At 39.2% G+C, this 13607-nt stretch overlaps 1 protein-coding gene across 1 annotated transcript in view; it reads left to right on the forward strand.

Annotated features, from left to right (window-relative positions):
* The window catches only part of LOC140164398 (zinc finger CCHC domain-containing protein 8-like), a 42094-nt gene extending 29061 nt beyond the window's left edge, over positions 1-13033 (forward strand). The window contains exons 7-12 of the mRNA XM_072187677.1: positions 5109-5169; positions 6752-6894; positions 7766-7914; positions 8396-8517; positions 9236-9434; positions 11154-13033. Of these exons, the coding sequence (XP_072043778.1) occupies positions 5109-5169; positions 6752-6894; positions 7766-7914; positions 8396-8517; positions 9236-9434; positions 11154-11908 (1429 nt within the window). The 3' untranslated portion in view covers positions 11909-13033. The remainder of the gene's footprint in view (positions 1-5108; positions 5170-6751; positions 6895-7765; positions 7915-8395; positions 8518-9235; positions 9435-11153) is intronic.
* Positions 13034-13607: the final 574 nt, after the last annotated feature.

A 13607-nucleotide genomic window follows, 5' to 3' on the forward strand; every position in this document is an offset into this window, starting at 1 on the left:
ATAACACACATTAGGCCACATAAAAAATAAATTAGTTTAGCGTCCACCTGGTTTTTTGAAAAGTGAGGCGGAGGGAGTTTTTTTTTTTTTTTTCACCTTCAAGTTGAACCATGTCTTTTTCGGATAATAGCCAATTTTAGACACCCAGCTGCACCCCCCAAATAATTACTAGCCCATGAAAAAAAATGAGTACATCAATCATTTAGGCAAAAAAGAAATAGGTAGATCGAACATTTTTTGTACATTGCATTGCACAGACTATAAAAAAGCTATCTATCACTACACACCCCTTCTCCTTTTAAAAGTCTTTCTATGAACGAACTACGAACACAACACAGCAATAATCATGCACATAGCTGCCGAGTTTTGTCCCAAAAAGAATACGGCCGGCGGCCTTACTTTCCGCTTCTTTTGCTCGATACATTTATCGGTATACTACAAAATGATTAATAGGCCTACTGCAAATCATTGATAGGGCCTACATCTAAATATATTTTTAATTCTCAGCCTGAACCAGTCATCACTTAGTGCTAAATGTTTAATTCTATGCATGCGGACTGCACGGCACTTTGATTTATGTTTGTTTTCGTATTTTTCAGCATTTTATTGTACTTTTGGAAAAAAATAAAAAATAAAAATAAATCCATGCGGGCCCCAAAACCAAGGCGGGCGGTGGACGCGAAACGAATAATTAATTTTATGTGGCCTTATTAATTATCAATGTATAAAATCAACCACAATTGCAATATGATCTGCAGTGCCAAAATGTACCATGCAGGATGTTGATATTGGGCTGTGACCACTTGTTTCAAAATGAAGAAAATAATAAGTAATAAATAACTAATAATTAAGTTACCTCATGCCTATTTTAAAATCTTTAAATAGTAAACTAAGAATTAATTGTGAAGGGCAATTAATATTAATATTTACTTCAATAAAATATTCATCAACATTGGGTAGAAAATACAGCCAATATTAATAAGCATATGCCTCTCTTCACTCATGTGACTGTGAAATAGTAGGTATCAAATGGTTGAGTTGGTAAAAAAAAAAAATCTGGCTGGTTGTACTACCAGATTTTAGGCTTGGGAGGGCAACACAACAATTTTTTTTTTGGCCCAAGTACTCATCAATTCAGGGGTTTATGCTTGCACTGACCAGTCAATCGAGATTGGTGACCAATAAAAGTTACGACCCAACAGGACCTGCATGCCTGGCATACATTTACCGGAGTTTATTGAGCAGGTACATGTAGTGCCATGCCTAAATTTCTACCAGCCAGTCTGTGTAATCTTGCAGAAATACAACCTGTCATTGTCTGTCAGCTGGTGTTAAAAGTCCATCTTTGCTCAGCGTACCTAAGGTTGGAGTATGACATGTATTTGCACTTGCTTTCCTTCTTTCCTCCTTCCTTTCATTATATAGTGCAAACTTGATTTTGTGAAGACCAACACACTGTGAATTTTGAAGTCCAGAATGAATGGGACATCAGTCAGGGGTTATAATTGAAGACCGAATTAAAAAGACTAGTTTGCGTCTGATGTCAGGGCAAAGGCGCGGTGTGACTTGTTGCTGACCTGCGCAGTACAGAATTTATGGTCTGGTTGTCAGGATGTCATACGCAAACTAGTCTTTTTTTAATTCTGCCTTCAATTATAGCATCCTACTCTTTTTATGCCTCCACCGCGAGGCATACTGTTTTTGCAATGTCCGTCCTTCCGTCCATCCGTCCTTCCGTCCGGATGCTTCCGTCCGGATGCCATATCTCGGGCATGGATGGGCGGATTGACTTCAGATTTTCAGGATAGGTGGGTCATGGTCAAAAACTCTGGCTACTTTTTTTTTGGTGAGGTTCAAGGTCATATACTGAGGTAAAAGGTCATTTGAGGTCAAGGGGCTCATTTTCCTTATTTACCTCTTTTCTCAGAGACTAGGGGTTGCATGTTCCTCAAACTTGGTGGGTGGGTGCATCTTGACCCCAGGCAGAACAAGTTTGTATTGGTTAGTGGGTCAAGGTCACCTGAGGTCATGCAGGGGTCATTTGAGGTCAAATGAGCAAAAACTGTCATATGGCCATGAAACTTGGTAGGTATAGTCCACATTTAGAGCCGAATTTTCAGAAGGTCATTTTGGGGTCACCCAGGGGTCATCTGAGGTCAAGTTAGTAAAAACTGTCGTATGGGAATGAAACTTGGTGGGTACAGTCAACATTGAGAGCCTAATTGGTGGAAGGTCATTTTGGGGTCACCAGGGGTCATCTGAGGTCAAATTAGTAAAAACTATCTAATGGGCATGAAACTTGGTGGGTACAGTCAACATTTAGAGCCAAATTTTTGGGAGGTCATTTTGGGGTCACCAGAGGTCATTTGAGGTCAAATTAAATAAAACTGTCATATGGGCATGAAACTTAGTGAGTACAGTCAACATTTAGAGCCAAATTTTGGGACATCATTTTGGGGTCACCCAGGGGTCATCTGAGGTCAAATTAGTAAAAACTATTGAATGGGCATACAACGTATTGGGTACAGTCAACATTTAAAGCCAAATTTTTGGAAGGTCATTTTGGGGTCACCAGGGGTCATCTGAGGTCAAATTAGTTTGAACTATCATATAGGCATGAAACTTGGTGAGTACAGTCACATTTAGAGACAAATTTTTTGGAGGTCATTTTGGGGTCACCCAGGGGTCATCTGAGGTCAAATGAGTAAAAACTATCATATGGGCATGAAACTTGGTGAGTACAGTCACATTTAGAGCCAAATTTTTGGGAGGTCATTTTGGGGTCACCCAGGGGTCATCTGAGGTCAAATTAGTAAAAACTGTCATACGTACATGAAACTTAGTGGGTACAGTCAACATTTAGAGCCAAATATTTAGAAGGTCATTTTGGGGTCATCCGGGTCACCCAGCTTTGTATCAACTTGTGAGTACGTGCAACATCACTCCCTTTGGTGGAGGCATCACGGTCGACGCTTTGCGTCGAAAACCGCGACATCCGAGAACCGCTGTCCATCTAGTTCAAAACTGATAGTGAGATACATGTACAAGAATAGCTTTCTGTACTCGTGACCAACAGTTTAATGTCCCGTCGGAAGCACAAACTATCTTTTGGAATTTACAGGAGAACATTGTATAGCTCTTCTGGAGCCTTCAAGGATTTAAGGTTGGTCTGAACCCTGGAATTATGGAAACTTTCGGGCCTCGTAACTTCTAAATTGTTGGTCTAAAGTATATAACAGTATACATATTTAGAAGGCAAAGCACATTTGTGCCAAAATGGCACTTTTGGCCCAAAATCCCCAAAATAACGGTTTTTGGGCCACTTCTTTTTTGTGCACCGTAACAAAAAAAAATTTTGGGCCAAAATTTTATTTTTATTAATTTTTAAAAACTATATCAAAATATCTAGGACCAGTTTTTTCATTTTTTTGAATTTTGACCAATTTCACCAACAATATTTGAAATTTGTGCCAAAATTGGGCTTTTTATGATTTTTTGAAAAATCAGCATTTTTTTACCATTTTTGTCACAAATTTCTCAAAGTAAGTAAAAATAAAAAAAAATGAAAAAACGTGTCCTAGATATTTTGATCTAGTTTTTAAAAATTAATAAAAAAATTTTGGCTCAAGAATTTTTTTTTGTTACGGTGCACAAAAAGAAGTGGCCAAAACCGTTATTTTTAGATTTTGGGCCAAAAGTGCCACTTTGGCCCAAATTTGACCTCACAGATGAACTTATCAAGTCTTTACCATTCTAAATATGTATACTTTTATATACTTTAGACCAACAATTTAGAAGTTATGAGGCCCGAAAGTTTCCATAATTCCAGGGTTCAGACCAACCTTAAGGAGAGCAGTTAAAAAAAAAGCGCAGTGATTTATAGTGCGCTATGCACAGGCACAACGCCTAGACGTTGATCCACAAGCCTCAGCACACTTTACAGGTTGTCGCTGACCACTACGGCCCCACATCATTCCATAAACCATTAACCCTAACCCTCCTGTATACTACAATATACTACTTGATATATGCGCTGTTCGTGTGTGCATCCCACGTGGTGTGATGACGCAATCGCCCTAAGTGATATATAGGCACAGTTTCGCTGGCCAGCGAAGCCCAAGACCTGTGGCAAGGTGTCGCCGACCGAGTGCTTGGCATGCGAGGGGTCTCGGGTTCGAATCCCATCCAGAGCAAACAACTTCTTTCTTTCTTTTCTCTCTTTATTCTTTCCTTCTTTCCCTTCCCGTTGCCAAAAAGCCCTTAGGCGGTTAGGGTTAGGTTACCACTATCAAAACTCAGTATAGCTTCCTTATAACCCTAACCCTCCTGTATACTACAAAATACTACTTGATATATGCGCTGTTCGTGTGTGCATCCCACGTGGTGTGATGACGCAATCGCCCTAAGTGTTATATAGGCTCGGTTTCGCTGGCCAGCGAAGCCCAAGACCTGTGGCAAGGTGTCGCCGACCGAGTGCTTGGCATGCGAGGGGTCTCGGGTTCAAATCCCACCCAGAGCAAACAACTTCTTTCTTTTCTCTCTTTATTCTTTTCTTCTTTCCCTTCCCGTCGCCAAAAAGCCCTTAGGCGGTTAGGGTTAAACAACAAATCAGGGACTTTGCTGCTTCAAGAGCGCACACCCTAGACATTCCACAAATAACCTTCGCAACCAGGATCAGCTCCCCGAGTTTCGTACAGGTTACAACGAGACAAATTAGCAGTAAGTTCCTTGTCCAGGGGAATTTCAAGCTAACTCAATTTTTACCACGAGAGCGTACTAGTCACCGCCAGGGTTCGAACCCGCAATCTCTCGCACCATAGTCGAACGCCTTATCGATTGAGCTAACTTGACTGCTACTAGTAGAGAGCAATTGCTCTCACTCTCCTCAAAAGGCAGTCCCTGGGGAAGGATGGAGTACTCCCCTGGTTCATTTAAGCAGTTGAATTGAATTTAAAGATGTTACAAATTAAATTAAAAGCAAGTTGCAACTGCCAGGGATTGAACACGGACCTCATGCACCAATTGATATTGATTAACATCATGCTTTTTTTTTTTAACTTTCCTCAAAACCACACTCGATTCCTAATCGGTGCACTGTTTTATTTCAGACCCAAAAGCAAATGTTGGAACTGTGATAGTGAAGACCATTCACTACGAGAATGCACACTGGTAAGTGTCTCAATTTTTATCACAAAGAATGTCCATGAATATACTTTTAAAAAAATTGTTTTTTTAATCCCTACCTACCCTATTTTTTTTTGTCTCACCTGATAAGGCAGGAGACTATATAATCACTTTTCCGTATGTATGTGTGGGGCGTGTGTATGTGACAAATTTGGTTAAAGTTTGCTTTCCGCCTATTTTCTCGGAGACTAGGAGTCACACGTTCCTCAAACTTGGTGGGTGGGTGCATGTTGACCCGAGACAGAACCAGTTTGTATTGGTTAGTGAGTCAAGGTCACTGAGGTCATCTAGGGGTCATCTGAGGTCAAATTAGTAAAAACTGTCGTATGGCTATGAAACTTGGTAGGTGCAGTCAACATAAAGCCAAATTTTTGGAAGGTCATTTCGAGGTCACCAGAGGTCATCTGAGGTCAAATTAGTAAAAACTGTCGGATGGGCATGAAACTTGGTGGGTACAGTCAACATTTAAAGCCAAATTTTTGGAAGGTCATTTCGAGGTCACCAGGGGTCATTTGAGGTCAGATTAGTAAAAACAGTCGTATGGGCATGAAACTTGGTAGGGACAGTCAACATTTAAAGCCAAATTTGTGGAAGGTCATTTCGAGGTCACCAGGGGTCATCTGAGGTCAAATTAGTAAAAAGAGTCGGATGGGCATGAAACTTGGTGGGTGCAGTCAACATTTAAAGCCAAATTTTTGGAAGGTCATTTCGAGGTCACCAGGGTCATCTGAGGTCAAATTAGTAAAAACTGTTGTATGGGCATGAAACTTGGTGGGTACAGTCAACATTTAAAGCCACATTTTTGGAAGGTCATTTCGGGGTCACTAGGGGTCATCTGAGGTCAAATCAGTAAAAACTGTCGTATGGGCATGAAACTTGGTGCATGCAGTCAACATTTAAAGCCAAATTTTCTGAAGGTCATTTTAAGGCCACCAGGGGTCATCTGAGGTCAAATTAGTAAAAACTGTTGCATGGGCATGACACTTGGTAGGTACAGTCACCATCAGCCAGCCGATAACCGCCAAATTCATTTACCTCTACCAAAAGTAATCGCAAAAGCAGGCGGTCGCAAAAGCAGGCGAGACTCGTGGTTCGAGAACCGTCTTGTTTCATGTTACACCAATCAAACAAATTTTAGGCGTTACTGTTGTGACAATATTAAAAATTTGCTCACATCTGTCTTGTTATGGGATTTTCAGTCATTCCGCAAGAATGTGGAAAAATTTTGAAAAACATAATATTATCGATGGGTCAGTGACACAAAGACGTAACTCCATTTTGTTCATTCTGAGAAAAACGAGTTTAAAGATAATGGTCCACATAATTTTGTTTTTAATGTATGGCCTTCAGCTTAACCACTAGCAGGCTATGTAATTACATCAGTGCTACTAACAAAGGTGCACAAAACTGAATTTTGATGAGTATTAACAATTTTCCGAATGAGCAAATCATTGAATGGACCTTTAAAATGGATATTTTATTATGTGGAATAGTTTGTTTTGCAGCCATTATAATGTCCATTCCAATGTTCAATAAAGTTGAATCTTCTTTCATTTTTTTTCTTTAGCAAAGAGACTTCCAACGGATCAATGCCAACAAACAACTGTTTCAATCATCATCTACCCCGCAACAAAAGCGCTATCTCCAAGATGGCAAAAGCTCTGGTGGGGATAAGAAGAACTTTAGTAAATTTGTTCCTGGTGCCATCAGGTATGTATGTATAAGACTTTTAATGTTTTCCTATTCAAAGGTATGATACAGAAAACAAAAGATCCATAGAGTTGGTGTGTGAAGATAACTATTTGGTGGGGATTGTTTGAGAAATGGGCTTGGTATGTTCCACAGCAGGGCTCCTTGAATTGTCAAGGTGTTTTCAGCGAGCCAAGTATATTAGCCTATGGTACTAATTGTTACCTAGACTGCTGCCCTCATTCATCAATCCAGAACGTTATGTGGAAAAAAAGTGACAGATTTTGCAACAGGATTCCTGTGGCATAGAGCATGCGCAGTCGTGTCCAAATTGACCTTTTGACTGAGTTTGTTTGTATTTAGAACTTCAGAGCGCGATCTTGTTACAACAGCGCGGTACAGTGACGCGGATATACGGGCGACTCTGGTCAGTCGCGCTTATAGCGCACAACCAAATTCGCATTGAATATTTTCAGAAGTGCGTGCCACGATATGGACTGTAAGTTAATCATTCGTCACTACAAAGCATAACATAGTACATGCACAGTTTAGACCGGTGATTGGAATTAGTCTACATGTAGTTGTTACGATGGCTCAAGATCACTGCAGTCGGAACAAACTTGTGGTCGCCTGCTCTGCAGTCAACCGATGATGCTGACTAGCTGTATGTAATACAGTAATAATTATGAACTATTGTGTGAAATTTCTGAATGCCACCTAAATAAAGATAGAGACCATTCCACTTTTGAATGGAATAGTAGTGATTTTCTTGTACCAGACAAAACAATTTGTTATCTTTAAAGGAAGAACCAGGTGTAATATGTCAGTAATACAAGAGTAAGTGTTTAAATTCAGACGATTGATGTTTAAATTCATGATTTTCTATGTGTAGTAATGAACTGCGTGAAGCCATTGGAATTGGAGATGACCAGGTACCGCCATACATCTATATGATGAGAGTACATGGCTATCCTCCAGGCTGGATGAGAGATGCTGAAGTGGAATCATCAGGCATGAAGGTTTATAACATGAAAAGACAAGGTAAATTATAGTCATATGCAGTTCTGAAAACCATGTCATTCATACTTTTTATTTTTCTAACATATAAGACATAATGTTGTGATTGCCGGAGAGTTCCTTTAAGTTCAAAATACACAACTTTATCAATGATCAGACCCCTGCATCCTTGGAAAAATGTATAATTAAATGCTCTGACAAATAACCATACAATAGATATCCTGAAATATACCACCGCTTGTTGGGTCTTTTATGAGACTCAAAGCTCCCTGGGCAAGCACCTTGTATTATATGAGGGGTATGTTTGTATATATGTGTTTTAACTCTGGCAATTTGGCACCAGAGTTGAAAGAATTCTCCACTAGTTTTTTCCCTTTAGGACAGAGGAAAAGGATGTGCACTCATAAAAATTTGTAGAAAAAGAAATCTGCTGTTGTTGATGAATTTCTTACACTAAATATATTGATTATACATATTAATCTGTGATTGTTTATTATTTTTCCAGAGGAAGGTGAGATAGATGAAGAGGGTGAAGGTCAGCAGGAGGACGGTAGACCAAAGTATGATGTCAAGAAACTAGTTGAATATCCTGGCTTTAATGTACCACTGCCTGAACATGTCAAAGATGTAAGTCATATAACATGCCTCAGAAAGTATGGACAATACACATTATATCATAAAGTAGGATGGTCCGAACAAACTTAATTTGTACCACATCCCTACTTTTTCTCCATCAAAATTGAGATTTTGGTATCATATTTTGGTAAGCCCATATTTCTCATTGACATAAATATTAGAGCTGAAAGATGATCAGTGTGGATTTCGTGAGGACATTTGACCATTCTCCTTTAAGCATTAAGGAATAGAACTTGCTAAATAAAAGAACAGTCTAAAATTTTATAGCTGTAAGTCTAACAGGCGACTAAAATAAAAAACCCTGTTCTTCGGTGGATGAACCTTTCAAGTTGGGTCAGTCTGGAGGCTAAAATTACCCAAAATTTAACTGAAAAGATTTTTTGCAAACATTTTCTAAAAATGTGTAGCCAAAATGAATCAATGTTGTCTTCAAAACGGCTGATTTTACATGATTTTAGGCACAATTTAAAAAAATATTCTCCAAAATGCAAATTTTGGGTCATTGCATTTAGGTCGGTCGGACCTGTAGAACGGGGTTTTTTTGCATCACCTAAAAAGGTAGAATTACAATTGGAATCCCAGCAGAGGTTCTTGGAAGGTACTTAATACCAATATGATCCATGTGACATGCCAAACTCACTTTTTCTCAACCTTGCCTTCTGAAATGTCTATTCAAAATCCCTGTATGTCCTTTTAATTTGTCTACAAGGAATGGCAACAATTAGGGGCACCTCCAATGCAGCAGCATCACCGCAAAGAGCTTCTAGAAGTTTACATGACGCCACCCGGGAAGGACAAACAGGAGAGGGGACAGAAAAGACGAGGAAGCTTTATGAATGATAAAGAGACGAAGAAACATAAATCCGAGAGAGAGGAAGTGGATATGGAAATGGAGACTAGTGGTGCCGGTAAGGGGCCGTCCATAATTTTCGCCATTTTCACTTACGTACAAAGCGTACGTAAGAGGGAGGGAGGGGGTAGAAATCCTGGGTATGTGTACGTAAGAAAAATGGCGATTTGTTTGAGCAATAAAAAATGAAAGTGAAAAATTATGGTGTTTTATATTTTATTCATAACTTAACCTAAAATTGTTCAATTCGTTTAAATAACAATTTCTATATGACATGCAAACAATGATTTTCTATCTGCGCTGGGATCAATGGCACCAAAGGCCCAAGTGTGGATTGCCAGTGATGCGACAAAAGACATGAAACCCATTGCAAGAACATACGCCAGACATGCGAAGGGATGTCCCCCTGGTATGATGCGATCCCGGGGGGTTCTTGAAAAGAGAGTAGGCCTATTGGGATGTTCAGCAGATTTTGGGGTGCATTAGTCATTTAGTTTAGATTCGGGCTGTATTTTAAACTATATTTTAATTAATTGTTTGATCTCGTATTCAGGAAAATATGGTTTAAAGGGGATGTTTTTCAGCATTTCTCAACGCATCTGTAAAAGCATTAATCCAGAACCAACTGTCCTCCTGGAACACTAACCCTAACCCTAATCGAACCTTTAACCAAAACTCTAACCCCTACCTCAACCCAACATCTCAATTTTGCTATAAGCAGTAGGTCTACTCATGGAAATCCTTCGCCATTTTATTTGTACGTAACTCGGGGAGGGAGGGGGGTAAAAAAGTTACGTACGCTTTGTACGTAAGTGAAAATGGCGAAAATTATGGACGGCCCCAAGTACAGTGTGCAATTTGGTGTAAATACTCTCTTTTATCTAGGAAAAAAAATTATGGGAAGTTGAAATGATTTTGTTTGAATGAGATGAGTAGTGCTTCTATATGTGAGGTAGAATCAGTGAGTACTGACTCATCGGCAGAGTGCAACAACATCATATGTGCAGCAGAATGCAATAGCTGCCATTTGCAGCATTTCAATTAATGTACTTACTTTTAACCAATAACACTAGAAAAACAACCAACTATATGTAAAGGTGATATCTTGGGGTTAGATTAGTGGCCAGAACATCAACACTTTATATAATGAGCATGATGAGGGATTGTGCTGCAAACAATAGGTGTTTTACAAAAGGCAGCTATTGTATTCTAGTGCACTTACGATAGTGTTGCACTCTGCCGACGGTTTGTGTGTCGCTCATAGCTGAGGTGACTTAATTAATATACCTGTGGATTATTTTGCTATGCACATGGCACACTTTGTTGTGATAAAAATGCGCAATTACCGCTGCATGCGCAAACCTTTGCAATGCTCAAGTTTAAAGATGCAAATTATTGTTTGATTTAGGGATCTTGCTAAAAAATGATGGAGGTACATTATCTGCCCTCCATCATGACACATCAAGGGAAAAATATTTGTGTTCGTTATGCCGCATATCAATAATGTATGTACTCCTTAGGCACAATTGTCTAAATTGGAAAATTAATCCCATATAGACAATTTTTTGTGTACGTGGATAACATATTTTTCAATACAACTTACTTGATATTCAGTTTTTGGTATCATATTTGTTCAGTAGTTAGTTTCTGTATGATTTAGTGATAAAAAAGAAGCGAAAAAAATGGTCAAGAACAAAATAGAACCTTTTAATGTTTTTTTTTTCACATGCACATTGACTCAGACGCCGTTACATACCTTATTTCTTTCATTCCTCAGATGATCTCAACACATCATCATCAAGTCGTGGCTGGTTTGCTGGTGACACACCAGGTACCTTTAAACCCCCCTTACCCCCTACTCCAGGTGCTGCATCCCCCCTACCACCCTTGCCATTATCCACCCCACCTGCCACTCCTGACCCTAGTCAGTCACCATCCAGAGACTCTGATATCACACCCATGCCTAGTCCTGGATCCACAGATCCATTGGGCATATCGGCCAACGCAAGCCAGGAGTCATCTCGATCAGCCTCACCAACTGTAGAGGATCTTGTGCTGCAACAGAAGCAACTCATGGAGGCACTGATGGATGCGGGTGAATCAAGTATGGCCACTGATGGTGGTAGCGAAATAATCGCTGATGCTGATAGTATCGAGGAGGGAGAGGTTGCAACACAAAATATTGAGGATTCATCACAAGATAGTAGGACAGACGAGTTGAGACCACCTGGTGTTGAATCAGGAGAAATCTTAGAATCACCAGAATCCCCAGGTGGTGATGATAATACATGTGATGATTCAACAGAGAATAGAACTGACAATGATGGACCAAAGACATTCAAGCTTCACAATCCGCCGGAGCTATATAAGGATATGTCAGGGGATGCCACACCCAATAAATCCGGAGTGCCAAGGTTGACAAATTTTGCTTCTGGAATTACGCCTCATGTAGATGAGAGTCTGTCGGAATCGACTGGGGTGTTTAAAAAATTACTAGGTATCCTGAAAAACAAAGGTAGTAAATTGAAATAAGGTAGGTATGGATTGTATAGAGAAAGAAAACCTATGACAAGAGTTTAAATTCAATTCACTGCATTTCAGGGTTTTATATATTTAGGAATATGTGACCAGCCGCGACAATCCAGTGTAAAGTTGCACTTTTGAGTATCTTAGGTTATAAACCTGTTGAAAGCTCCATTAAACAAGTTTTAAAATGATATATCACTGTGTGTTAACTGCTTGGGAAATAGGTACTCAAAAATCAATTTTGCTCTTCAAATTCCTTTGTTTTCTATTCATTTCTGTAATGCTTATTGGTCCATATCTCTGAATAAGCACTGGCGACTTTACACTGGGTTTGTGGTGGATGGTCACATAGAAGATATCAAGAAGATATTTTTAACCAGACCTGACATTTATGGGTCCTTGTTTTTTTATGAAGTACCATCAGGTGATGGAAAGATATCAGGAATTTTAGAAAAGTGTAAATTTGTAAAAGGGCAGGTGTACTAAACACTTGTCTCTATGTTTATTCCTTCTGTCGCCAAGCGTAATATAGGCTGAACTCTGAAGAAAGAATACTGAAGGTAATCAGTTAGGTAAAGCGTCCAATCATGTCCTCAATATGTTGAGGGAGACCGCAATCATTAAGTAAAGTAAAATCTGCAATATTTTTTTGAGAAATCCCAAAATTGTGATTCAGGTTTGGATAGCATTATTGGCAAGGTTAGAATTCAGCAATGCTGGTGCACAAGTTGAAGAGCCCGATTAGGCAAAAAAAAAAAAAATTGTTTGCTTGCCCTCCAGTGGGATTTTTGGGGTGGGTTGGTCCGTCGGAATTTTTTTTTAATAATTTCTTTTAATGACTCACTACTGTATATCATATGCCTTTAGGCAATGAACATTGGCATGTGGAAAGAAACATCAATACTTCAGTCCTTCAATACGGAAGAAACACCAAGTAATTGATTCAATTAGAATGGCTTTGGAAATATTGATGCATGAATGGACAGTTATAAATTTATAATGAGTATACAGTAATGATTTTCTTCTTAAGAAAAATGTTGTTGACCAAATTTAGCTTTGAAATGAATTTTAGACACAGAAAAAGTAAGAAAAAACCATTAAAATTATTAACAAAAAACTATAAAAAAATAATTTTTTTTGAATGACTGACCGTGATTTTGGCCTATTTTGGGTCGGTCGGTGGAGAGCAAGCAAACAATAGCCACTTGAGAAGCCAGACAACCCATTTATGGGCTATTGATTTGTTCTTCTAGACAGTATATTGTTTTTATTCATGCATCATGGCTTTGACCTTGTAGTCACTTAAGCGGTACTTGAAGACTAGTTAATCCTTCCTTATATGAAAGAGACTCTCAAGTCACAAGAATTGAGGACCTGATGTTTGAGGATTTCAAATGATAACTTAGTGTGATTGTTTTCTAATATCCTCAATATTTCTTTCCCATTTCTTTAACCATTGGGGATTTCTATTGCAATTTTCCTCAGCACATTGGACTTATGATTAGATGCTTCGCCTAAGGACCCATACCTATTTACCAGTGTGCAGCCAGGGTTGCCAAACCCGCGATTTGGTAGCCCAATTGGGAGACTTTTGAAGATTTTCCCCGCGACTTTTGACAATTTCCGGTCCCATAGAAACCAATGGTTAAGAAAAAAATTGGGCGACTTTTCAACATTGGCTCCGCGACTTCCGCTAGTTTCCTGC

Source organism: Amphiura filiformis, chromosome 11 (assembly GCF_039555335.1).
Source record: "Amphiura filiformis chromosome 11, Afil_fr2py, whole genome shotgun sequence".
NCBI classification, from domain to species: domain Eukaryota; kingdom Metazoa; phylum Echinodermata; class Ophiuroidea; order Amphilepidida; family Amphiuridae; genus Amphiura; species Amphiura filiformis.